General features: G+C 39.0%; 1 protein-coding gene across 9 annotated transcripts in view; it reads left to right on the forward strand.

Moving 5' to 3' along the window:
* Nucleotides 1-27,286, forward strand: part of LOC124711251 (protein held out wings) — a 429,435-nt gene that overhangs the window by 398,475 nt on the left and 3,674 nt on the right. The window contains exons 3-7 of one of the 9 annotated variants that reach the window (XR_007005451.1): nt 2,176-2,292; nt 13,479-13,619; nt 18,125-18,251; nt 18,468-18,791; nt 21,413-24,288. Coding sequence is in view for 8 of the 9 variants with exons in the window: in XM_047241224.1 (XP_047097180.1) it covers nt 2,176-2,292; nt 13,479-13,619; nt 18,125-18,251; nt 18,468-18,791; nt 24,190-24,266 (786 nt within the window). In the remaining variant the exon portion in view is untranslated. Of the gene's footprint in view, nt 1-2,175; nt 2,293-13,478; nt 13,620-18,124; nt 18,252-18,467; nt 18,792-21,407; nt 25,706-27,286 lie in introns of those variants that run through there. The other 8 variants (XM_047241224.1, XM_047241261.1, XM_047241241.1 and 5 more) reach the window with 8 other exon arrangements.

Genomic DNA, 27,286 nt, shown 5'->3' on the forward strand with positions numbered 1-27,286 from the left:
TACTCAACGACGAACCTGGGCGCACGAATGGCAAAACGTCATATTTTCGGATGAATCCAGGTTTTGTATACAGCATCATGATAGTCGCATCCGTGTTTGGCGACATCGTGCTGAACGCACATTGGAAGCGTGTTTCGTCATCGCCATACTGGCGTATCACCCGGCGTGATGGTATGGGGTGCCATTGGTTACACGTCTCGGTCACCTCTTGTTCGCATTGAAGGCACTTTGAACAGTGGACGTTACATTTCAGATGTATTACGACCGTTGGCTGTACCCTTCATTCGATCCCTGCGAAACCCTACATTTCAGTAGGATAATGCACGACCGCATGTTGCAGGTCCTGTACGGGCCTTTCTGGATACAGAAAATGTTCGATTTCTGCCCTAGCCAGCACATTCTCCAGATCTCTCACCAACTGAAAATGTCTGGTCAATGGTGGTCGAGCAACAGGCTCGTCACAAAACGCCAGTCACTACTCTTGGTGAACTGTGGTATCGTGTTGAAACTGCATGGGCAACTGTACCTGTACACGCCATTCAAGCTCTATTTGACTCAATGGCCAGGCGTATGAAGGCCGTTATTACGGCCAGAGGTGGTTGTTCTGGTTACTGATTTCTCATGATCTATGCACCCAAATAGCGTGAAAATGTAATTACATGGCAGTTTTAGTGTAATATATTTGTCCAATGAATACCCGTTTATCATCCGCATTTCTTCTTGGTGTAGCAATTTTAATGGCCAGTAGTGTATTTGACGCGACTTCAGCAAGATGAAGATGAGATTAAATGATTCAGACAAACAAATGCCCAGTTACTGAGCAAAAAAAAAATAATAATAATGTCTGAATCCGCTGGGAAACGAATTTGGGACTGTGCAATCCAGAGGCAGCGATGTTAACCACCATATGACGAGCTACGGATGGTGCACCCCAATGTTAATACTGGACACAGGAATAGGACCACGTGTCCATGTATGGAGGCTTCAAGGAGAACGAATGTTGCCAGATTGCATTCGTTGTCGTCTGGATCAGCACCTGATGGTTATGGTATGGTGTGCCATTGGGTAGATAACATGATCAACTTCATCAAGTTACCTTCCATTAGGCCGGCCGAGGTGGCCGAGCGGTTCTAGACGGTACAGTCTGGAACCGCGTGACCGTTACGGTCGCAGGTTCGAATCCTGCCTCGGGCATGGATGTGTGTGATGTCCGTAGGTTAGTTAGGTTTAAGTAGTTGTAAGTTGTAGTGGACTGATGACCTCAGAAGTTAAGTCCCATAGTGCTCAGAGCCATTTGAACCATTTTGAACCTTCCATGAAGAATGTGGAATGCACTCAACGACTATGGTATGACTTTCAAAATGTGGAGCACAGCTATCAGTTGTCCGACTGACGTAGTAGGACATGTACTGAAACTGTGAAATAATGTATTGGTAATGGCTAGGCGCTAGCCAAAATCTAGATTTGCTTTAATAGAGCCTGTAAGGAATGGACGATTGATTGCTGTGCTACAGCTTTTTGAGAATGATCAACTTTGGTTCGCACATCCCATAATTTGGACAGTAGCCATTCCATTTCTGACGTGTAAGGGCCGGTAACTGTGCTCATCTTGAAGTTTTCTGTATCGTTATTTCAGCAAGATAACACAACATAGCATGTTGGTCACGCTGTCATAACCTGTTTCGACACAGACGGTGTTAGACTATTACCCTGGCTTTATCTCTCACCCACTGAGAGCATCTGGTGATTGGTTCCTGAGAGATTAGGACGCCACCAGTCGCCAGACACCACGATTAATAAACTGCAGCAATAGAGCTGAAGGGCCTGGAGTTAGGTACCTGTATCCGTTATCCAGTATCAGTTCGATTTGATGCAGTCTTTGTTGCCAGAGGTGGCAGTAAGGTTTATTTAATTTTGCACCCTGGATGCCCCCACATCACCTCCAAATTTAATCACGTATTCTTCCTTCTATACTGTACACACACAATTAGTAAAATTTCGTTATTTAATATCTTTCCCGGTGTTGCAGTTTCAGCGGCCAGCAGTGCATCAGATGGCGACAGTTACAACCCAGAAAGCTACAAATCTCTGCCAATCTTCGGCTGTGGCGCAAAGCTCGATTACCGTGGATGCTCTACCGACAGTTGACTGACAGCAGTTTTTCGTGTGTTGCAGTTCAACTTCGTGGGCCGCATCCTGGGTCCCCGCGGCATGACGGCCAAGCAGCTGGAGCAAGAGACGGGCTGCAAGATCATGGTGCGCGGGCGCGGCTCCATGCGCGACAAGAAGAAGGTGCGTACCGGCGCTGCAACTCACAATCCTCACCTTTAAATTTACATTACTGTCCGGAAGAAGCGAAAGAAATCAGTTACAGTTCTCCGGTGTCTGGCCAGTGGGTAAAACTTTCCAGGGCTATTGGCCTTCCCGATATCTACTAAAATGTTGTCCTTCGTGCAAGCGACAGTGGAGCTGGGTGACAGCTTTTCTTGGCCATCAGTCTTTAATCCAGGCCGCCACGATTCCCTATCATGTGCCAATCTCTTCATCTAGTTGTAGCACTTTGCACCTAACTTCCTCAGTCATTTCTTGGATATATTCCAATAGCTCTTCCTCCCTCCTCGTGCAAATTTTTCCTGATGTCTTAAAATACGGCCAATCATCTTGGCCTTTGTTAATACAGGGTGTACGGCCAAACTTTCAGGAAACATTCCTCACACATAAATAAAGAAAAGATGTGGACATGTGTCCGGAAACGCTTACTTTCCGTGTTAGAGCTCATTTTATTACTTCTCTTCAAATCACATTAATCATGGAATGGAAACACACAGCAACAGAACGTACCAGCGTGACTTCAAACACTTTGTTACGGGAAATGTTCAAAATGTCCTCCGTTAGCGAGGATACATGCATCCACCCTCCGTCGCATGGAATCCCTGATGCGCTGATGCAGCCCTGGAGAATAGCGTATTGTATCACAGCCTTCCACAATACGAGCACGAAGAGTCTCTACATTTGGTACCGGGGTTGCGTAGACAAGAGCTTTCAAATGCCCCCATAAATGAAAGTCAAGAGGGTTGAGGTCAGGAGAGCGTGGAGGCCATGAAATTGGTCCGCCTCTACCAATCCATCGGTCACCGAATCTGTTGTTGAGAAGCGTACGAACACTTCGACTGAAATGTGCAGGAGCTCCATCGTGCATGAACCACATGTTGTGTCGTACTTGTAAAGGCACATGTTCTAGCAGCACAGGTAGAGTATCCCGTATGAAATCATGATAACGTGCTCCATTGAACGTAGGTGGAATAACATGGGGCCCAATCAAGACATCACCAACAATGCCTGCCCAAATGTTCACAGAAAATCTGTGTTGATGACGTGATTGCACAATTGCGTGCGGATTCTCGTCAGCCCACACATGTTGATTGTGAAAATTTACAATTTGATCACGTTGCAATGAAGTCACATTCGTAAAGAGAACATTTGCACAGAAATGAGGATTGACACATTGTTGGATGAACCATTCGCAGAAGTGTACCCGTGGAGGCGAAGCAGCTGCTGATAGTGCCTGCACACGCTGTACATGGTACGGAAACAACTGGTTCTCCCGTAGCACTCTCCGTACAGTGACGTGGTCAACGTTACCTTGTACAGCAGCAATTTCTCTGACGCTGACATTAGGGTTATCGTCAACTGCACGAAGAATTGCCTCGTCCATTGCAGGTGTCCTCGTCGTTCTATGTCTTCCCCAGTCGCGAGTCATAGGCTGGAATGTTCCGTGCACCCTAAGATGCCGATCAATTGCTTCGAACGTCTTCCTGTCGGGACACCTTCGTTCTGGAAATTCGTCTCGATACAAACGTACCGCGCCACGGCTATTGCCCCGTGCTAATCCATACATCAAATGGGCATCTGCCAACTCGGCATTTGTAAACATTGCACTGACTGCAAAACCACGTTCGTGATGAACACCAACCTGTTGATGCTACGTACTGATGTGCTTGATGCTAGTACTGTAGAGCAATGAGTCGCATTTCTACACAAGCACCGAAGTCAACAATGCCTTCCTTCAATTGGGCCAACTGGCGGTAAAAGAGGAGGTACAGTACATACTGACGAAACTAAAATGAGCTCTAACATGGAAATTAAGCGTTTCCGGACACATGTCCACATAACATCTTTTCTTTATTTGTGTGTGAGGAATGTTTCCTGAAAGTTTGGCCGTACCTTTTTGTAACACCCTGTATATTCTACAAATTCCTCTCCTCGTCGATTCTGCGGAGAATCTCCTCATATATTACCTTGTCAGTACACCCAAGTTTCGACGTCTATATGTAACACCAAATCTCAAACGCCTCGACTCTCTTTCTTTCGGCTTTTTACTACAGTCCACACGATTCGCAACCATTCAATGCTGTGCTCCGAACGTTCTTTCTCAGAAATTTCCTCTTCAATAGTTAATTAATAGTTAATAGTTAATTTCCTCTTCAATAGTTATTAATCGCAGACTTCTAATAACTACGAATACTCTCTTTTTACTGTACTAGTCTTTTTTATGTCTTCCCTTCGTCCGTCATTGTTAGTCTGCTTCCAATGTAGCGGAACTCCTTCACTTCATCTAATTCGTGGTCTCCTATTTTGATGTTAACTTTATCACTAATCTCATTTCTGTTGCCCCTCATTAGTTCAGTTCACATAAAATCCAAAGTGTGTGCTGTTCGTTCCATTCAACGGGACCTGGAGGTCCTGAAATTCTTCCTTTCTTTCACTGAGCATAGCAACGCTATCAGTGAATCTCATCGTTGATATCTTTCATTGTGAATTTCTATCTCAATCCCGAACTTCTTTTTTACTTTCGCCATAGCTTTTTCGATATACAGATTGAACGATGGGAAGGAAGATGGCATTATTTACTTACACACTTTTTAAAATTAGACCTTTTGATTGTCGTACATACCTGATGATTATAAAGTGCTGCTACTCACAGAGGTCCGGTGTGGGCTTAATTATCGTATGGCAGCGAAACCCAATAGATACTCTAAAGCATTAATGTGGAACCAATATGCTCTGGAAAAAAATAGTTCCAGTTTTTGACCACCAGACGCAAATCTGGCGCTGTGAATGCAAGGAAGACGTATGGAAATGTTTCCATGTGTAATGGATTCAAGTGATTTTATTATTAACTGCCACTCACACAATTTATTCAGTATGAGCACTCGAGACATTAACGATATAGAGAGCCTATATGTATATAGGCCTATATGTATTCAGGCTCTCTGCAGCGAGATACTGTACAGCACCAGATTTTACCTGGTGGCCAAAATTGGAACGCGAGCTGGGAAAAGGGGGGGGGGGGGGCATTGGCGGCTTTGTTTTACAGTTGTATAGGATACCCGTCTTTCGCTATAACTTATACACACATTTCTGAGAATTTCAAACGTCTTCCGAATGCTTTTTCTAGGTGACAAATACTATAAATGTGTCTTAGGGTTATGTCACGTCATGCTTTCATTATCAAGTCCGTCAGAACTGTGTCTTTCGTGCCTTTAGCTAGGCTAAAACCAAATTGTCCATCTTCTAACAGATCTTTAACATTTTCCCAGCATTCTTGGGCGCATAAGCTGTTAAAATTATCGTGTGATAGTTCTCACACTTACTTGCTCTTGCGATCTTCGGGATTCTATGGATGATGCATTTCCCAAACTGCTGGTATGCCTACACACACACACACACACACACACACACACAACCGCGCGGGCGCGCAACGCACAGTAAGTTAATTCTACTTTAAGCATTTCATTTATGTGGCATTGCGCCATACTATTCTCTTTTTAGTTCATATTACTTCGAAAGAATCCCAGGGTAATAAAAATATTCTAGAATTGATTGGATAAGAATTTGGCAAGCAGCCTCTTCCGTGAATGTACGCGTGGGGCTTGAGAAATACGGTAAATTTCCGTGAATGAATGGAACATTTTTGTTGTTCCTTCTTGGTTGGTAAACCTGCTTACTCCAAGGATCTTCTGAGGAATTTGAACAATGCATAGCGGACAGTACAATGTTGACAGCCGTCTGAAATCTAAATCGATCAGTGTGTCGACTGCGTTAGAAAATGGAGAAAAACAGTGTTTCGTGCTGTTATTAAATATATTCATTTGAAGGGTTGGACTGCCGCACAAATCAAAGCAGAAGTGGATGAAGTTCACACACACTCTGCACCCTCACAGAAGACCGTTACTTTCGGATTAATGAATTTAAACGTAGCCGAACAAGCACCGTAGACGAAGCGCGCTCCTGCCGTCTGTAATTAGACGCATTCACCATAAAGGAACCATTGACAAAATCCATGATACGATAATGCAAGACCATTGAATAAAAATTCGTGAGATGGCTGAGACTATAGGCATCTCAAATGAGCAAGTGCATATCATCCTGCACGGAGAATCGGCTATGAAGAAGCTATGTGCGAGACGAGTGCTGAGATTGCTCAGTCAACCAATACAACCCCCCTTCTATAGTGGTTTTTTAAGCTTTCCTTCTGTTTTTGGTTTCCCCACTTTTTTGAGTTTTGCTCCCACTGCTGCTGGTTTCCAGTTACGTTTTTTAGCTTTTCCTAAGTAACAGACCGGGCGCTAATGACCGTAGCAGTTTTGCGCCCTAAAATCATAACAGAAAAAAACCAGTCAACCAAAAGGGCTTCCGGCACAACATTTTAACATAATGTCTGGCAATATTTAATCACAATCCGAAGGCTTTGTGTGCCATTTGGTAACTGTTGATGAAATCTGGAACCATCAATATACACCAGTGTCAAAACGGCATTCAAAACAGTGGACAAAGGCTGTTGAAAGTGCACCGAAAAGGACAGAGACCATTTTGTCAGCTGGTAAAGTGAAGGCAACTTTTTTGAGATTCCCAAGGAATAACTATCATAGATTATATAGAAAAACTCAGAACCAAAACTGGATCCTATCGTGCTCCATTGTTGGATCATTTGAAACTTGCGTTGGTTGAAAACAGACCAAGGCTAGCACGCAAAAACTGCTCTTTCACCAGGATAATGGACCATCCCACCCATTAGCGATAACAATGAATTGGGCTTTGAATTGGTTCCTCATCCAATACTCACCAGACATAGCTCCAAGTTATTCTTCCTGTTCCCGAACTCAAAACTTTCGCTTGCTGGGAAGAAATTTTCATCGAATGAGGAATTGATAAGTGCAGTCAACGAGTATTTTGCAGAGTTTGACAGAATCTATTTTTCCTATTGGATGAAAAAGCTGGAGGATCGCTAGACCAAGTGTACATTCCTGAAAGGAGAATGTCGAGAAGAGTAAGGTGAGTTGTTTAGGAAACACATTTTTTCTTGCTGTTTTTACCAGACTTATCAAACCACCTACGTATCTTTCTTGGGATTCATCCAATGTGGCATTTACTTTCCCGTACAACCGTAGTTGCGTAGTCATTCTATTAAATTGCTCCGGATCAGTATCGATAGACATTTCCCCTTTGTTACTCTAAAAGAGATGTTATTAATGTCGGTGTAGTCAACCAATGTCTGGTCTCTTCACCATTTCTCGTCGTCATTGTTTTTGCTAGTTCCGTTGTTGAATACATCGACTTGCATGGCTATCTTGATGGAGAAGCGAAAGCGCGTATTTTTCGTCTTCAATAGTACTGCCTGATTACGATTAAAGTAGCCCTGCGAGTGTAACTAATGGAGTTGGAACCAACGTAGCAGAGATTTGGCCACCGCAAGCGCCGAAAGGCAAACTGGTAGCTGCTCGGAGTGGGTGTCTATGTTTAGCAGGGCGCCTGGAACAGCCTTTCCTGCCGTGTCTGACAGCCACACCAAAATAGCCCGCGCTGCTCCTCCTTGTAGCAGTTCCCAACATAATACAGTCTGCATGGGCAACTGGAGCTGCTTCCTTGCAAGACTAGTTTTAGTTAATGAAGCACTGGGTTCGTTTCTTCAGTAGAATGAGGGCTTCAGATTAAATGCCAACCAGATCTGTTTCCGTGCTTTCCATAATACTCATATCCTTTCCTTCATTATTCGTCCGATTGTTGAGCACAAGGCGGAAATTTCTGCTCATGAAAGCAAAATATGTTTTATAAGTAAAAATACTATCATTTATTTCATCTAACGTTTTTGTTTTCCTCAGTGAGTCTGTTCCACCACAAAATGCAGTTCTGAAAGGCATAATTAATCTCTTCGTTGGATTTTGATCATTTCTTTAAGTGTGAAAATTGGTGGGAATTAGAATGTGCCAAATCATGTAAATGTTTCGAAAAGATTCGTAAAATATTTGTACCTCAGTTTGCGATAGGACCATTCTTGTGCATTGTTTTCATCCAGTCGGTCCTCAAGACTTGGATAGTATTACGTAGTTTGTTGTTTTACCCTTTCCAGACATGGACATCTGCATAAATTTATTAAGAAGGAGCAGCGGTGCTCTAAAGTTACAGTGCGTTTTCTATATAATTGAATAAAGGAGTTCTGGATCATATCATGCACCATTTAATATTTGATTTAAGGTTTATTCATCTCACATAGGCAGTTAATTCTTTATGAAACACTTCACATTGCTGCTACGGTCATTTTTCTGTTTGCATGTGGTCATCATACAATCAATGTCACGTCCATTGTGGTCAAAGATTTTTCGTTGTTTATTCTTCCAACACATTCATGCAGTCAGTTTTTTGAGATGCTCTTTCACGCTAATAATCTTGAATTTAAGGGCAGTGGCTTCTGAATTGAACGACAAATTTATATACTCTGAATGAAACATATGCAACACGACTACCTTTACAATTTCTGTAGTAATGGAATTATTTCACTCTTCAGATCAACTTAGCTTTATGGCACAACGAATATCAAGACTAAATAAAAGCTAATTGACACGAACTTCATCTGTCTTACAGGACTTAAAAATGTTCATGTAGCTCTTGCGTAAAGTGTGTGAAAACGCGTGTGTGGTTGAATAGCACAGTGATATGTGATCAGAGGTTATTCACAGACCTCGTCCATGCTAAAAACCATGCCTTGCCAACTTGCCAGTTCGTGCTGAGTAATTCAGTAAAACAACGTTAGAATGCTCTGTGAACATTTGGAAGAATAAAATGAGGAAACAGGTTTAGGAAGAATGAATGTGAATGATTTACAGGTATTGCAGACTGTTTACCATATCATTCCATTTGTTTCTCTCATAATTTAACATAAATCATTGATTAGCTACACTGGTGTGCACTCATTACTTACTTTAACAAAGTCTGTGTCAAAGCAAAATCCATAAAAACAATATGATTATTGGGATATGACAGAGCAATAATTATTAGCCCGTATGTCACATTGGAACAATATCTGATATTATTTTGGTTCTTTTTAGTATTACTAAAAAGAGCACCATTGTATATGTTGTTTAACAACATGATGAGATCAAGGAAATAATTCAGATAGTTATGAAACAAAAATGTGATTGTGATGGGACACTGGAATCCAATAGTAGGCAAAGAAGCAGAAGGAAAAACAACGGGAGAATATAGCGTGGTGAAATAGACTGAAAGTGAAAGCCACCTGTCAGAATTCTGCACAAATGATGACAAAATGTTTTATATGAGGAAGGGACCTGGAGACACTGGAAGATTTCATGCCGCTTATATAATTGTAAGATAGAGATTCAGAAACCAGATCTTAAACTGTATTACATTTCCAGAGGTAGACATGGACTCTGTCCATAATTGTTGATTGTTAACTTCAGACTAAAACTGTAAAATAGTGGCAGAGGTTTGAAATATCGCTTCAGTTGTAAATTTCTTTATTTTCACACGACCGGTTTTGGACTGTTATAAGCCCATCTTCAGGTATTGTAAGCGTGATGTGGTCCCAGAGTGCCATGTGTACCAGGTGTGGTGTCAATTACTGAAAGTCGGCCTGGACTCTCTTACTTGTCATTAATAAGTTAGCTTTGTAAAATATAGGTATGTGGTCCTTTGGCCTGTGAAAGTTTAGTCTCTTTTATGTTAAAATTTTCACAAATAGTAAATTCTAGCACGAAATTATTATGCAACATCAGAAGCCAGTTAAAAAACTTTTCTAATGATATCTCATTCAGCCCTGTATATGAAAGGTTTGATAAATCACTGAAAGATTTGTTTTGAAACAAGGCCCATGGGGTAGAAAACATTCCTTCAGAATTACTGAGGATCTTGGGAGATCTAGCAATGACACAATTATCCAAGATGTGTGGTAGATAAATGAGACAAGTGAAATGCACTCAGACTTCAGAAAGAATGTAATAATTCCAATTCCAAACAAGGCAGGTGTTGACAGGTGTGGACAGGTGTAAATGCTACTGGAACATCAGTTTGATAAGTCATGGTTTCAAGAAGATCAGTTTGGGTTCTGGAGAAATATTGAAACACATGAGGTGACCCTATGACTTATTTTGGAAGATAGTGTGAAGAAGGCAACTCTGCTTTAAGTGTTTGTAGATTCAGAGAAAGCTTTGAACAATGTGGACTGGACTACACTATCTGAAATTTTGAAAGTAGCAGGAATAAAATACAGAGACTGAAAAGCTGTTTACAAGTTGTTCAGAAACCAGATTGCAGTTGTAAGAATCAAAGGACACAACAGGACGACAAGGAGGCAGTGGTTGAAAAGCGATTCAAACAGGGTTGAAGACTGTCCTGATGTTATTCAATCTTTACATTGACCAAGCTATGCGGAAAACCAAGGAGAAATTTGGTAAGGGAACAAAGTTTGGGGAGAGGAAATAAAAAATAAAAAAACTCTGCAGTTCACTGATGGCATTATAATTCTGTCAGACAGCAGATAACTTAGTAGAGCAGTTAAAAGAAATGAACATCTTGGAAAGAGATTATAAAATGAACAACCATAAAAGTAAAATGATGATAATCAAACATAGTCAAATTAAACGAGCCAGTACTTGAGGGAATTATATAAGGAAATGATACACATAAAGTAGAAGATGAATTCTGTTATTCGGGAGCAAAATAACTGATAATGGCTGAAGGAGGGGAGATACAGAATGCAGATGGGCAGTAACAAGAAAAGTATTTCTGAAAAAAAATGAATTTGTTACCATCTAATATAAATTTGTATGTTAAGAAGTGGAATCTAGCCGTGCATGGAACCAAAATGTGAACAATGTGCAGTTCAGACAAAATGAAGATACAAGCTTTCGAAATGGGGTGCCATAGAAGAATGCTGTATAATAAATATAATATAATAATATAAATATAATATATAAAATAAATAATATAAATTAATATAATAATGCTGAATAATAAATGAGGAGGTCCTGGACTGAACGGAGGAAAAACTAATTTATAGCACAAATCAACAAAAGGAAGGAAATGGTTGATAGCACACACCTTGACGTATTTGATACCTCGTTCTCTCTTCGGTTTGGGAACATAAGGAAGCACAGGGAGGGGGAAAAAATGTAGATTGAGATAAAGGCTTGAATACAATAAGCAAGCTTAAATGGATGGAGGTTGCAATAGTTATACAGAGGTGAAGAGGCTTGGAGATGATAGACTAGCATCAAACCAGGCTTTGGAGTGAACTTATCGAAAACAACAACAACAACAACAACAACAACATGAGATGTCTGTAGATTGTTTGAAACAGACACAATTGTGAATTATAGGTTTCACCAAGCAGTGTGCCATTGAGAGCCACATTTACTGCAGACCAGCAAAAAAAAAAAAAAATCAGGAGTTGCAACTAGTGTCAGTTTGTGCATGAAAATATAACAATGCCCCAGATGTTTAAATGTAATGGTTGTTAATTACTGCAAACCTTAACAAGCAACTTCTTGGTTCCCAAGACCAAAGACAATATCCAAGAGCAGAACTTTTCTTTATAGATAATGACACCATAGCATTTCACAGCATGGTGTAGAATGACATTTTCCCAAAAAATCTTTCATACATAATTCTAAACAGAAAAGCTTTCATGCATATTTTGTAAATATTAAAAGCTTAATATCGTATTTGTTTAATAAATTAATTTTATTGGATGTTGCTAAACAAAATCCCATGTGGTCTCGCTGAACAATTATTAACAGTTGTAAATTATTACCATGTTACATAAAATATTGTACATTATTATCTAGGACTGATGGCAAGTGATTGGATGGTATGCCTAATTTTCCTCTAAGACAATTTGGTCCACAAATACCAAATACCATTGGTGAAATTAGTGAGTCAAGTAGGTGATTTTACTTCATTCTTGTAGTAAATGATTCAGAGAATTGAGGTTGAGTGACCATGGTATGGGATCATGTAATCCAGTTAAGTATGCAGGCAGTTCAGCTCTAAAATGGTTGCAGATAACACCACTGGTGTGATACTTGCCTTGTAATATGGCATACAGTTTATAGTCCTGACAAATGTCTTTTTATTTCCAATCTCTTTGCACTGCATTCACAGACATAATTACCCATGCAAACTTTGCCTGAGACTTTGCCATAAAGTTCTTGCAGAAACAGTTTATTGTGATGCGTTTTTTACCTTTTTTCCTATGAGGCATAAGAACAAGATATTGATGAATGGAAGCATATCTTCAATACTGAAAAATGCTGTTCCTCCCGTTGTTAAAATCCCAATGTTTCCTTTCTTTATGGAGAATAGAACACAATGGAATCAAAAACATACAAGTATTTTCTGTATAACTCAAACCTTTTGTTTGTATATGTGTTTATTAAGCTGACCCACATTCATAACTCACAGACTTTAATAAAGGGGGTGGGGGCGTATTTGTCATACACAATGAAGAGAGAGAAAAATTGGCTTTGAATCAGTGATTATTAACTATGAATAGGTGTTGGTTGGTTTTTATGTAGAAATATAGCAGCTGTTTGCTATGTAACAATGGAAAATATTGCATAAAAGTTAAATTAGTAGCTGCAACACTGAACAACACAGATCTTGTCAGTAGCACATTAATGGCAATTTGATTTATTGGTGCTGTCATTGTCATCTATGATATATCACTCAGAAATAACTATCCTTTTTCAAGCTGCTCTCTGTAACAGGATACGGAGAAGAGTATATGAACTAGAATGAAAAACTATGGAAGTAAGTATGCTTTCCAAATCAAAACAGCATAGCTTATCAATTTTGCTTTTTTTCTTTATTGGTAGATTTTATTTGAAATTCACTCAGTAATACAGAAGTAATACATAGTAATCTTGACACATACATACAAGATGTTAACTGAAATAAAGATTGGCAGTACACAGTGTTTATTCTATCACTTTTTTGCACATTTTAGCTGGATGTTTCGGTACGTTGTGCATGAACATGAAACTGATTTTAAGTGCTTTACTTAATTTTTTTAATCAGAATTAATTTCACCATTATATTAATAGTTTTTGTTCTTTTACCTATCTCAAATTATTGGCACACTGCCTGGTGGTCATGGAAAGTGAAAATTTGCAAATTTTCAGGAGGAACTGAACCGCGGAAAGCCAAACTGGGAGCATCTAAATGACGACTTGCACGTGTTGCTAACTGTGGAAGACACAGAAAACAGGGCAACTCTCAAGATGCAGCGCGCTGTCGAGGAAGTGAAGAAGCTGCTCGTTCCCGTGGTCAGTCAACTCCGACTTGTGGGCCACTGCAGGCTTGCATACTCTGCTTGCTACTGCTGCTGCAGCAGTGATATGCATGGCTCTGCAGTGTGCCCCTTTCTTGCTAGTCACTTTCCATATTGTAGCATAAGATACCACATAGGGTATTGCAATTAATAGCATTTCCTGTTAGTTTGACTTCTCTCATTTCATAACATACATTTATACTATAATTCCCATTGTGTACTGTTTCAGAATACATGCCAGTGTAAATTTGTTTTGCATTACAATTATCACCATAAGAATAGAGCACTTTCTCTGCTTCATATTATTGGTAGATTGGAGGAGACTTAATTGTTCTACATGTCAAAAAAACCTCTTTATTATATGTGTTACAGAAGAGTTATAGAGTACTGTCTGGAAATTTGATTATATGTGTGACACACACAAATGTAGCTCAAATAATGGAAAGTCTGAGTTGGAATATCAATAATATTATGAAAAGGGTAGATAGTTATTCATCATAAGAATGGCATGTTGAGTTGCAGAGAGGCACAATGAAAAGACTTACATTCTGAGTGTCTGGACATTGAGTGTCTGGCCAAAACCATCTTACGAAAGGAAAACACACACAAAAAATCAAGCAAGTGTCTGGCCAAAGCCATCTTACGAAAGGAAAACACACACAAATTCATACAAGCAAGCACACCTTACACACATGACCAGTATCTCTGGCCACTTATCCGGAATGCAACTGTGTCATGTTGAGTGAAAGGAAGCAGCAATCTGGAGTGGGGGCGGGAAGGGGAAAGAATAGCAGGGTATGAGGGGGGGGGGGGGGGGGGGAAGAGGTTGGCACTGCCTGACAGAATGTGCAGGCACTAGATGGTGGCAGGGCAAGGCTGCCAGGTGCATTGTCTAGTGACTGTGGGGAGGGGAGGGGGACAGGTGGAATAGGAGCAGAGAAGGAAAAAATAGTGGGTGCACAGTGAGGGTGAGGGGACGTGAATCAGGAAGAAGTGATAGGACAGAGGGAGTGGAAACTGTTGGGTGGAGGGTGTTGGGAACAGTAGCTTACTGTAGATTGAAGCTGGGATGATTTGGGAATGGAGAATGTGTTGTAAGGATAAATCCCTTGTGTGCAGTTCGGAAAAGCTGGTGGGTGGAGGGGGAGGATCCATATGGTCTGGCATGTGAAGCAGCCATTGAAGTCAAAGAAGTTATGTTCAGCTGCTTGTGATGTGATAGTGGTTCTACTGTGCTCTTGGCCACAGTTTATGGTGGCTGTTCATCTGGTGGGCAGCTGGTTGGTAGTAAAACCAATATAAAAAGCAGTGCAATGATTGCATAGGAGCTGGTGGATGGCACAGCTGGTTTCACAGGGGGCCTGGCCTCTGAAGGATGAGATAAGAAAAGCCTGTGACAGGGCTGGAATAGGAAGTACTGGGTGGGTGGATTGGGCACGTCTTACAGCCCTCTCTCCCACCGGCTTATGATCCGTGTGGCAAGGGTTTTGGATAAAATTGACAAAGGTGTGGATTAGGATGTTGTGGAAGTTGGGTTAGTGGTGGAACACCACTTTCGGAGGAGTGGGAAGGATCTTAGGTAGGATGTCACATTTCAGGGCATGATGATAGATAATCAAAGTCCTGATGGAGGATGTGGTTCAGTTGTTCCAGTCTGGGTTGATATTGGGTGATGAAGGGGAACTCCATAGTAGCTTATTCTTATGGGATGGGTGGGGGGGGGGGGGGTGTTGGCAAGGAAAGGTTAATAGTGGGATGGGATATGGTATGAAAAATCTGTTCGCAGACTAGGTCTGAGATATAGTGCCTGTGGAAGCCTTTGGGAGATACCAGCATTCTGGGCAAGGGAGTTCTTGACATTGCAGATTTGCCACTCCCTGGGTGGCCAGGCTGTTCGTGAGTCCTAGCATGCAAACAGATTTCATTTCCTGTGTCATATCCCTTTGCACCCATCCCCCCCCCCCCTCCCAGTTCTCGCACCATCTGCAATAAACAGTAATAAAGGAGTGCCTGTATTGTTACTCAGTACCACCCCAGACTGGAACACCTGAACCACATTCTCTGTCAGGCCTTAGATTATCTATCATCATGCCCTGGAATGAGGGATGTCCCGCCCATCCTTATGTGATGGTCCATCACCCACCAAACCTCCACAATATCCTAGTCAATCCCTATACTGCTACTAATCTCAACCCTTTGCAACATATCCCTGTGGAAGACCTGTCCAATCCACCCTCTGAGCCCTTACTGCTCCAGTCCTATCACAGGCTGATCCTGCCTCATCAAAGGTCAGGCCACATGTGAATGCAGCCTTGATGTGTACCAGCCATGCTACAGCCATTGCACAGCTTTTTATATTATGACTATCACCCAACTGTCTACCAGGGTTAATGGACACCACAAACTGTGGCCAAAAGCAAAGTGAACACCCTGTAGCACAACATGCAATGATCATAACATGTGAAACAAATACTGTATACCTCTTTACTTCTGTTGCATCCTCTTTGGTTTGAAGCTGGCACAGTACTTACAGTAGAATATCTTTGGCTTCCCTCTGACAACCATGCCTCCATCCTTGCTACCCTCCCTGTTTTCCTTCCCTGTTGCTTCATAACCTGGGTTGTGAGTAACTGAATCCACTTTCCCTTCTTCCCTTTCTTTCCCCTCTCTCCTCCCTGATGAAGGAACATTTGTTCCGAAAACTAGGAACGTAAATTTTCAGTTCTGTTTTTTGTGTATCTATCGGCTGTACTGAGCTGAGGTAAGTACTGGCCAGCCCCTCTATCTCTTTGTTAGTATTTGTTTCACATCTTTATATGAGATTTTCCATTAATCATAATGATCATAACATGCTTGATTTCAATGGCTGCTTCACCACCTGAGCCATCTGGATCCTTCTCTCCACAACAAACTTTTCTGAACTGTGCAGGTAGTAGTAGTCCTAACAACATCTTCTCCACTCCTGAAAACATCCTGGCCTCAACCTATGGTAACCTGCTGTCCCCACATCCTCCAATCAACAGTTACCACCTCCTCTATCCTATCACCACCTCCCAATTCATGTCCTCTCACCTGCATTGTGTACTACTTTCTGACAACGCACCTGCTGGCCTTCTCTACTCTTCTCATCTCAGACTCCCCCCTCCCCCTCTCCCTCCCCTCCCCCCCCCCCCCATACAGCCTTCTGACACTGTGCTTGGCAGCTCTTTCCTGCCACTATCTAGTCTGCTCACTTCACCAGGCAGTGCTGACTTCCCTCCCTCCCTCCCTCCCCCCTGTGGTCTTGTTATCCCTTACCCTTCCCCACCCCACTCCATATTGCTGCTCCCATTCAACATGTCACAGTTTGTGTGCAACTCAACATCTCATTTTTATCGTGAATAGCAATCTATCCGTTCTGTAATATTGTTGAGAAATGAGGACAATTTAGAAATAACATCTAATCTCAAGTCTACAATTGCAATTTGATGTTTTTGTTTAGAATTTCACAGATGATTTAACTTTTATCTGTTATTTCCCATCTCTTTAATTTCCACAGACAAATACTGAAATATTTGTGTAAAGCATATCCTGATCAGTTCACTACCCACTTCATTTTTATGAATTTATTACATGTGTAACTGTATATAGTAACATTGAAAATTACACCGAATTATACCATAGAAAGAATGCTGTGCATCCGAATAGCTGATGGGTGGATTAAGTTTTGATTGGGAGGAGGACTGGGGAGTTTAACTTTCCATTCTTCTCTTTGATATAGAGATTAGACATTTTTTGCAATATTCCGTTATTTTCAGTAGGAAAAAGAAGGAATATTGGAGACTTCTAATTTAGTAGCTATAATGGTATCACCATATTATAGCCAGTCTGAACAAATATATGCCTGATTTGTCTTTATATAACAGCTTTGTCTAAAATACTCATCTGATGCAGTTAGTTTCAACTTAATAAACAGTGCAGTAGATGGAATCTTTCTACAACAATAGCATCCATATCCCACCCTCTCACATTTTTCGCAACATTGTTTTTCTTACTTGCAAAGTGTTAGAAAAATGGAATAGCTTTAAAAATGCTCACTATTTCAAAGCAAAATTTATTCTTATTGAATATCTAACAATGGAAAATCGATGGAATGTAACAATATAATGGAATGCTATATGTGAATTGTGTTCGCACGCGGGTGTGTGTGTGTGTGTGTTTGTGTGTGTGTGTGTGTGTGTGTGTGTGTGTGAGTGAGTTGGATGTCTGTGTGCATGTGCTATTTTTGACAAAGGCCTTGTTTGCCAAAAGCTAACTTTCCGACAGTCTTTTTGTTGTTCCTTTCTGCGACTCAGAACCTCCGTTTATTGTATATCGTCCATATGTTTCAGTATTTGTCTGTAATAACTCTTGCTGAAACAAACTACGTGCAGTCCTCTGCCTGCCAAGCTTATACTAAATGCTAGCTATGCATGATGGTATATAAGATCTTGTCTTGACAGTAGTCTTCATTCGCAGCAGGCTGATGGTGAGGACGAGCTGAAGAAGAGGCAGTTGATGGAGCTTGCCATAATCAATGGCACATACCGTGATTCCAGTGCCAAGGCAGCAGCTGCTGCAGGTGAGATCGCGGTCTTGACAGCAGGTACTCATATGCATTAGCTAAACTGTTATTTATGTATAATGGAAGATGCTTTCTTCATTCGTGTTTATTTGTTTTGATTCATTTATGTATTATCAAAGTAGTTTATTTAAATAGGATAATGTTCTACTTGTAAAATTCCTACACCATGACATTTGTGTATGTATGAGCCGTCACCATAGGACTGTGTGGCTGACCGTTTGGTCACTTTTGTTCCAGCGGCATGTGACGAGGAGTGGCGCAGACTGACAGCCGCAGCAGCTGCGGAGACGCAGCGACTCTTGTCGCCAGGGATGCCGACCCTGACTGCACCGGGAATTCGTGCCCCTGCCACACCACTGGGTGCACCACTCATACTGTCACCTCGCCTGCCTGTGCCAACTACAGCTGCTTCGGCACTCCTCAATGGCTCTGCTGGCCCACAGGCACCATTACTGTCACCTCATGACCCGCACGGCCTCATCTACACGCCATACGCAGACTATGCCAACTACTTGGCTGCGTCGCCGCTGCTGACAGAGTACGCCACGGCTGACCACACGGGTGGGTTGTTTGCACGTTGACCCCACCTCACGCTACCGCACTGTTCTCTCGGTCCCGGCCGGGCGCTGGTCTGCCGGCCTATACCCGGACGGGGGCCGGCACTTTCCATCTAGTCCTCGTTCCCTGCCAAGTTTCTTAAGATTGTTCTTCTTGAGCCATTGGAGACACTTGTCTCTCTTCTCCTTCCTATCTGTTGTGCTAATACTCTATTTGTTTTGTATCTATGTTTACTCTGATATGAGAGCTGTTTACACAGCTTTGGTCCATTCTGTGCAGAATTACAGCTAAAACAGTGCTGGAAAACTGTTGGCTATTTAAAGAAGAATTTTTGCTAAACATCCTGCTATTTGATGCTGGTGTAAATCTGAACAATTCTCTTTTCTGTTGGAGTGAACATTCTAAAAAATAACTATCTGTCCTTCCTGATTTTCTCACACTACTTAACAGGATCGTTTGTTTCATGCTGTGTTCTGTACTTCTGTTATATAAACATTTCTTTAATCTGCAGGACAACTGCCTCTTCTTCATAGCCCATATCCCAGCCAAAATATTGATTTGGTTTCATTTTATTTCTATTTCTTGTTCATAAAAATCACATTTAAGCTTGAATCTGAACAATTTACTAAGCTTACTGACTATATGAAAATCGTGTAACATATTCGCATTCACTGTCTTGCTCTACTAACAAGTGTCTTCAATATTGATAGGTGCTTCCTTTCATTATGGGTCAGCAGTCAGTATTTCTACAATAAACCCATTAATTGTTGTGAGTTGATAGTAAATTTAACTTGGCCCTCTCTCTGTTACTGTACATTTCACAGCAGGTTAACAGTAAATGGTTTCTCTTCTGTGGTGACTTGCTGTTATGAGTTGAAAGTCAGAACTAGACTGCTTTTGAATGGTGCATTCTCCATGAGTGGCAAGCACTCAGTGTCTCAGTTCTACCCAAATATTATTAGCTAGGGAATTGGGGGCTAACATTAAGCGTAAATGATTGAGACATGAGAACAATGGAAATGTGCTTCTTTAGTGAACATGTACCTAGAATTCATATACTATTATATTATATCACTCGTGATATTGAAGTATTGCTTTAAGAAGCTACAATGATCAAATTTTAATCATAGGTAGATTCTGTTGTTCTGTAATTTGTACAGAATGTTCTACAGTGCAATTTAAAATGTGAATTGTTATGATCAGTAAGAAGTAGGAGTATTGCAAATCATATAAAGGTGATAATGTATTTATGACTTCACTAATTACCGGTGGTATGTTTATGTAGTCATGTTCCAGGAACACCATGAGTATGAACTTAAGTTTTGAACTGTAGTTCTACATTTGTTTATTGTTTTTGTATTAAGCTGCTTTAGAATATCACCATATTGTGTATATGACATTGAATATTATATTGGATATTCTTCTGGGATAGTCATATATGTAGTCTTTATTTTATTTTGATATATACATTTTCTTCTATTTATCATGTTCTTTCATACATACATTTTAATGCATTTATCATTTCATGGTTATTTCATTCGCATTTCATGTTTAGTACCTGGAATAGCCTAGAGATTTTGATATGAGGAAAGTCTCATTAATCTAGTTTTCATTATGTAAGTTATTTCAGGGAAGTATTTGAGATACTTCAAGTCTTCTTATATTAAATTGTTTTGTAGCTTGTGACAGTGCAGAGCAATACACATATGAACAGAATACTGTGATGTATTCCAAATATTCTGGAAGAGAAGTTTCCCTTACTCTCCTCACACTCTTTGAGCTGATAAAATCAAAATATGACCCATTCATATATCTTTATACCTGAACTGGTAATAATAATTTCCTTCTGTTGCTTCTTCTTGCCACATTAGGTACAATGGTTTTCTCCAGTTTACTCTGCATTTGTTGTCTGCTTAGACAACCCTAATAATAAAAAAGTCCAATGTACAGCAGCTGCAGTATTGTCCTTAGTTCTCATCAAGCAGTCTACTTAGCTTTTGGTACTTAATTTCAAAGTACCAATTGCATTAAAAAGATTTTCCATAAACATTCATTAATATAATTGATTCAGTGTTTTTGGTAATAAGGAGTGTACGTACGAGCATGTTATTCACAAAGCCTACTGCATAAGTGCATGAAAGTAAACTGGAGGCCAAACAACTACTGCTGCAAAATTTTGTTTTTATGTACAAATGTGATGTTTTGGGAAGCTCTAGCAAGTATATGCTTATGGGCAGTGATCCTTTTAACATACTTGGAAACATTACTGAAGACAAACTTCATGTTTGTCTCCAAATTTTGAATTAATATCCTGAAATTTGAGGATGCCTGTCTTAATTACTACAGTGTACAAGCCTGCTGTGCAAGCTGTTTCGTTGCACTGTCATTCTGTCTTTTGGATTTGATTTTTTGCCATAACTGGCTGGTAGAAATGAATATTCTTATTCTTATTATTGTTATTAAAGTGCACATTGCTGTTTGCTCAAGATCATTGTGATGAAGTGCATAGTTTTAGCATAGGTTGTTTAGCCTCCAGTTTTGAAGCAAATTTTATACATTGTTGTCTGGGTGTTGGTATGAATTATGGACATTTGTCAAGATATCCATTGGTCATTCCAGAGCAGCGGTGGGTCACGGTTGGGGTGTAAACCACTGGTTGCATGCACGATGGCCAGACCATCGGTAGCCGTTGGTTGTTTGTGCATTCACGGCAACAGGAAAGGGAGAAAAACCATATGCTGCCTCAACCTGGGACAACAGCTTTGACCATGTTATACTATCAACCTGACCAGTTTTTGTAATTGAAACAAAGCTTAAATTTGGGTGTTAGTGTTTCATATTAGTTTCTGTCCTGTAGAGTGAATTAAATTATTAGTGTATTATAGTTTACGTGTATTTCACACATGCACAAGGATTTATATGTTAAAAAAGTGGGGAAATGATGCAAAATTACTTGTTACTGTTCATTCCTAGAACCAGTTATTTGTTTGGCACAGTAAAGATGCAGATAAAGGTTGCTGCATGACATTTAAATGACACTTTTGAACATTATTACAGTTTCTTCCACCACTGCAATTAAACAATTCTAGAAGTTTGATCTGACAGGAAAGATAGTTTAACATGGTCTTTTTGATATAAAACTATATTGCCTTAATTTCTATTGTAGACATACTTTTAACCAGTTGACATAGAATACAATACTATGTTCATAATGAATGAACTGAAGTTTATATACTTTTGTAAACTTATTACATTCGTTAGCCATTATGTTGCATATAGGCCAAGTGTAGATGTGTGCTTAAATTGGTAAGAGGAGTAGAATGACTGATGTTTGAATGAAATGTTAAAGGAGAAAGGGAGAGTAACATCACCACTTTCACATCACATCAAAAGTGCTAAAATGATGCTGTGATATATTATCCCAAGAATTTGCATACTTTTAAAATGAGTATATTGCAGATTATTTGCTTGCATACAAAAAATATATTTTAAAACTTCTGCAAATCAAACATTCACATACATGCAGTCTTGCTGTATTAATCATTATTAGTATGCTTTAAGATTAGTACTTTGTTCTTTATTGCCAAAGTGGTGATTTTCTCTCCTCTTACTGAAAAATGGTGTGTATTTAATAAATAGTGTTGATTTTTGTTATTCATATAAAACTGAAAAGGAAATTGTGGCTTTATCTTTTTTTAAGCATGTTAGAGTCATTATATGTGCTGCTCTGCTCTGTATGGGTACTTTCAAGGTGTGATATAGTAGTTTTATTATTGCGATATTTGCATGTGTGTGCAAGAGGAATGGATGTGATTTTAGCTTCTTGATTCATATTATAGCTTTTTTGTTTGTTTAAACTTGTGTGCTATGAGAATATCTTTAGTGAAGGTGACGGGCTTGCAAAGTATTGTACTGAAATGCGTTGAGTATTAGCTGCTTCATTAGTTATATTGGTAGTGTATACCAGATAGAGGTGGTGGTGATCATTAATCTCCTAGCTGCTGTAATAAAACTGAAGTAACACACAATATCTTCATACATCTGATAATGAACAATACAGTCTTTCAGTTAAAGTTTATCATCTCCTAATGGTATTACATTCACAACTGATAAATGTGAGACTACATTAAAACTGCATAGCTTTCCACTCTTTCTAACTTTATAGGGACCAATTAGTGCGAGTTCCATTTCTTATATCTAATTAAATATCTTTAACAATAAATAACAGGTCTATAATTACAGTTAACCTCCTGCAGTAAGGAACTCGCAGACTTTATAAATGAGTGCATAACTTTTCTGTAAACACTCCAGAAGCTGAATAACTCATCTTTTCTGTAGTTCTCCAACAGTTTGGAAAAAAAATTGACTTCTAACGCAGGAAAGTGCATAACACTGACCAGTATTCTCCATATGATGGGTGATAACATTTATAATGACACAGCATTACACAGGATGCATTCAACGTAGCATATACATATAAACTTCATAGGATGAATAACTGTCATATATAATTAAAGATGTTTTATAATAATTAATATTTCATGACAGTTAGGTGTCTGGAATACAGAAATCGTGCATAAAGTACTCTTTAGATGATGTGTAGTTACTATTGAACTAATCTGAAAGCAAAATGTAATTTTATCTACCTTGCTTCCTCCATAAATGATCAGTTAATTTGTTATTGAGTGCTTGAACACTGTAGTGCCATATAAATCTTGATTTGTGAGGTAGCTCATGTATTACTTTTTTAAATAACTGTGTTATAACAAAATTAAAATGTATTTATTAATAGGGCAGCAATTTCTTTCAAGAAACTCAGTTCCTTTGTTATTGCCTCAGACACTGTGTATGTATATGTTTGTAGCTGTGTATAAAGTGTGACATGGTTATGCAGAAATCTGTTTCAAGTATTACATGTATGGAGAAAAAGGCCCATGACATAAATTAATGGAAGTTTTTATTTATGAGAGACTGAATTTGGGACTTCTAAGTGTTAATATGGCTGTATATTTGTAAAGGTCCCTTTCTTAAAGTTTTGCAGTAACTTAACAGTCGCAGTACTATGGTAGAGCTGTGTGTGTGTGTTTGTGTGTCTCACTGAATACAGTGTTATTCATATATTTTTCCTACTTTGCATGTGAGAATCTGTACTTCAAGTAATATCTTGCACAGTAAATATATCATGCAATACGTGAAAAAAGGTGCATTTCCCCAGAAAAATTACACTGACCCTTTTTTAGTGTTTTATATAATTTGGTTTCATTGTTTATCTACTTGTCAGATGTCTAAATATTTGTATTCCATGCAGTTTGTTGCTTCCATGTTGTAGAATGAATTTCAGTACTACATAATCTTGACAAATGCTTTAAAGTCCATTTGTTTTGTGTGACCGAATGAGCAGGTGCAGCAGCTAAACAACGGAGACATTTGGGTCAGTTACGGGAACATCCCTATCAGAGGGCTGGGGCTCTATCATGAAAACCCACTGCCTGATGGCAAGGTTAGTTTTCCTCTGTACCTCTTTTAAATCTTTCTTGTGTTTTCAGTTACTGCAGTCATTTCATGCAATGTAAGTCACACTTTTGTCATTTGATGTTGAGGATAAATGATTATAGTGGTGCTGCACATGTCATAAACAATTCTTGCTTTTGTTTATCAACGCATTCTTTGAAACCGCTTCACAATATATTGTTCTACTGCATTTCAGTAGAAATAAAATTTTCAGTCTGTTTAAAAACAACTTCCAGACATCTCAAATATAATTATATTGGTTTGTTGCAAACAAAGCAAGACTTCTTTATGAAATGTGTGTGAAGAGTCATGAAATGTTTACAAGAACACTGTAGAAGGATGAAAAGAGGAAAGAAGGACAGCTCTTTTTGATCATAGTTGGAGAAAAACATCACATACACAAAGTGTACATTTTATTTACGTGTAGTACTGGACTTAAAAGTCCCTAGTTTTTGGTTACCTTAGGGAAGTAGATAAACTGAGAACAATATTACAGTAGGTTACTGTAGATTTCTATTATGTCTTTAGTACTGCAGCTAGTCTCCAGTTCATGACAATTTATTGCAACAATAAATGCTACTGTAATTTTTCGCATTCGGGAAATGTGGCGCCATTGCTTTCTTGAATTGTGACAATCAGTAATATTTTAAAATCAAAATAATTATCGTTTACTTAGGTGTTTTAGTCATTCTTTTTTATCTTACGTTGTGTACAGAGAAAGTATAAACTTCATGATTGAATTATTTATTTCTTTCATATTGATCAGTTTTATTATTTTTATATTTTAACGGTTTATTTTATATATACACACACCAGACATACTGAGAATATTTACTATTCCTTATGTATAAACTTTTCATTGAGATATTATATATGTTTTGTAGTATTTCATAGTATTTTTATCGTATGGTTGTGATATTTTTCCATCATATGATACTGAATGAATGTCATTGATATGGAAGGAGTGTCATTGTTTTACGTCCTTCTTTCCTCAGTTTTTAATTGTATATAAGAAAGTGAAGTATGTTGTCCTGTTTTGTAAGGATATTTATGTTATGCCTTCATAAAAATGGGGGGTTGATCAGTACAGTTATTTATATTCTGTGTATTCTTTCCAGTTCGTAAACTATTTTGTATTTTGTTGATTTATGCTTGTTGTGGAATCATGCAATGAGATTTTTTACAATGGATTTGTATATGTTTAGTGCAAACAAGAATACCAGGAAAAAGAAATAAATAAATGAAAGAAACAGAAGTCAAACAAAGATTTATTTTTTTACTTTCACTCCATTCCTTTTCTTATTGACAAAAAAAAAGTCCTTTAAGCAGCTTCAGTAATTTGACTGGCTGCAGGAGATAAATTTGGGGACCACCACAGACAAGAAAGAATCTCACACAAATATGCCTAGTGCAACCATGGGATTAGTACACTTAAGCATGCCTACACACGCTCACGCGCTCTCTCTCTCTCTCTCTCTCACTCACTCACTCACTCACACACACACACACACACACACACACACACACTACTAATGATAATAATTGTCACAGTAGAATCTACATATCATACTGTTCTTTCCAAATTTTTCTATCCTCATTGTTTAACATTTACGTTTCTCATTATGATACACATTTCGAAACAGTTATTCTTCATATCACTGTGTCATCATTTCGTGTGGATCCATGTGTACAAACATATAACGCAGTTGTTTATGACATAAATCAATACTGTGAAGATATTTGCAATTGACTTTCAGTGAGCACATACTGAAAATTTTTACATAAAAACTAAAACAAAAGACACTATATATTTAGGGCATAATTTTGTGAAACAAATCCTAAAGAAAAGTCGTCATCAGTAAACTGATACTAACAGTCCAATATATGTTTAGATAACTGCAGTCTTCCTTTTTCAGATAACTGTGGCTTTGTTAGTCTGTTCGTGTCTCATCTTTGTTTATGTTTCAGGATGTTACATAATTAATACTTGGCTATTATTTAATATTTTAACATAATTAATAGTGTATTTACAGGCTTGGATTTCTAGTTATGGTTTAGAATAATAGTATGGGTTTAATTTTAATAATATTGAGCATCACGCTCATACTGTTTGTGGTGTTCAGTTGCTCAGGAAAATATTCCTTATTACCTATCTAAAAGCAGTTGAATACTTACATATGGTAATTTGTCTTTTATCCTGATCTGAAATGCTTTGTATTACAAAATTGTCTTGAGAGTATACTCACTTTTGAAAGTTAATTTCTTTTTATTTATTAACTCTGGAAAGGCAGTAAATTGTAGATAGATATTTTGTACAGTCATTCTCAGTCTTAGATATATCTTACTAGCAAATTCATATTCATTTTCTAATTCACAGCACTTTTAAAAGGGGCTTTACATACTAATTTTTTGCCAGTGGGTGCTACTTCTAAAAGTCACGCAAACGAGCAGACCTGCACTTATTTGCTTTAAGCACACAATTGCGCGCAAATGTAATATGCTTTTCTTGCTCCGTCTCTCAATTGACTATCTCGTTTGCATGGCTTGGACCAGGACAGGCAGCCATATACTTCATTTTCACAGCACTGATTTGCTACAGCTGGTCACTTAAATTAGTGAAGAAGCATGGTTATCATCATATTGATTGTAAATTTTTAAAGTCTTTTCTCCTGAATAATGTAGCTAATTACTTTGCTAAATGGCTGCCTGGAATATGGGTGTGCCTATTTGCAGTCATGCATAAAAACTGGTACATCTGTTTTTATTGATGGCTGCATATTGGCTGCAACTAGTACCAAACTGTTTAAATATGAAGATTTCTCAGCTGTATGCTATGTCTGCTTCAAAAACTGATTTACCCGTGGTTCTAATTGTAACTTAGAAATTCCAAAAAGGTTATTCAAAATGAAAACAATGTAAATTAATTCACTGATATTTTCCCTCCAGAATTCCTATTAACTGAAGCTACATTGTGTGGTTGTGGTGTT

Source organism: Schistocerca piceifrons, chromosome 1 (assembly GCF_021461385.2).
Source record: "Schistocerca piceifrons isolate TAMUIC-IGC-003096 chromosome 1, iqSchPice1.1, whole genome shotgun sequence".
Lineage (NCBI taxonomy): Eukaryota > Metazoa > Arthropoda > Insecta > Orthoptera > Acrididae > Schistocerca > Schistocerca piceifrons.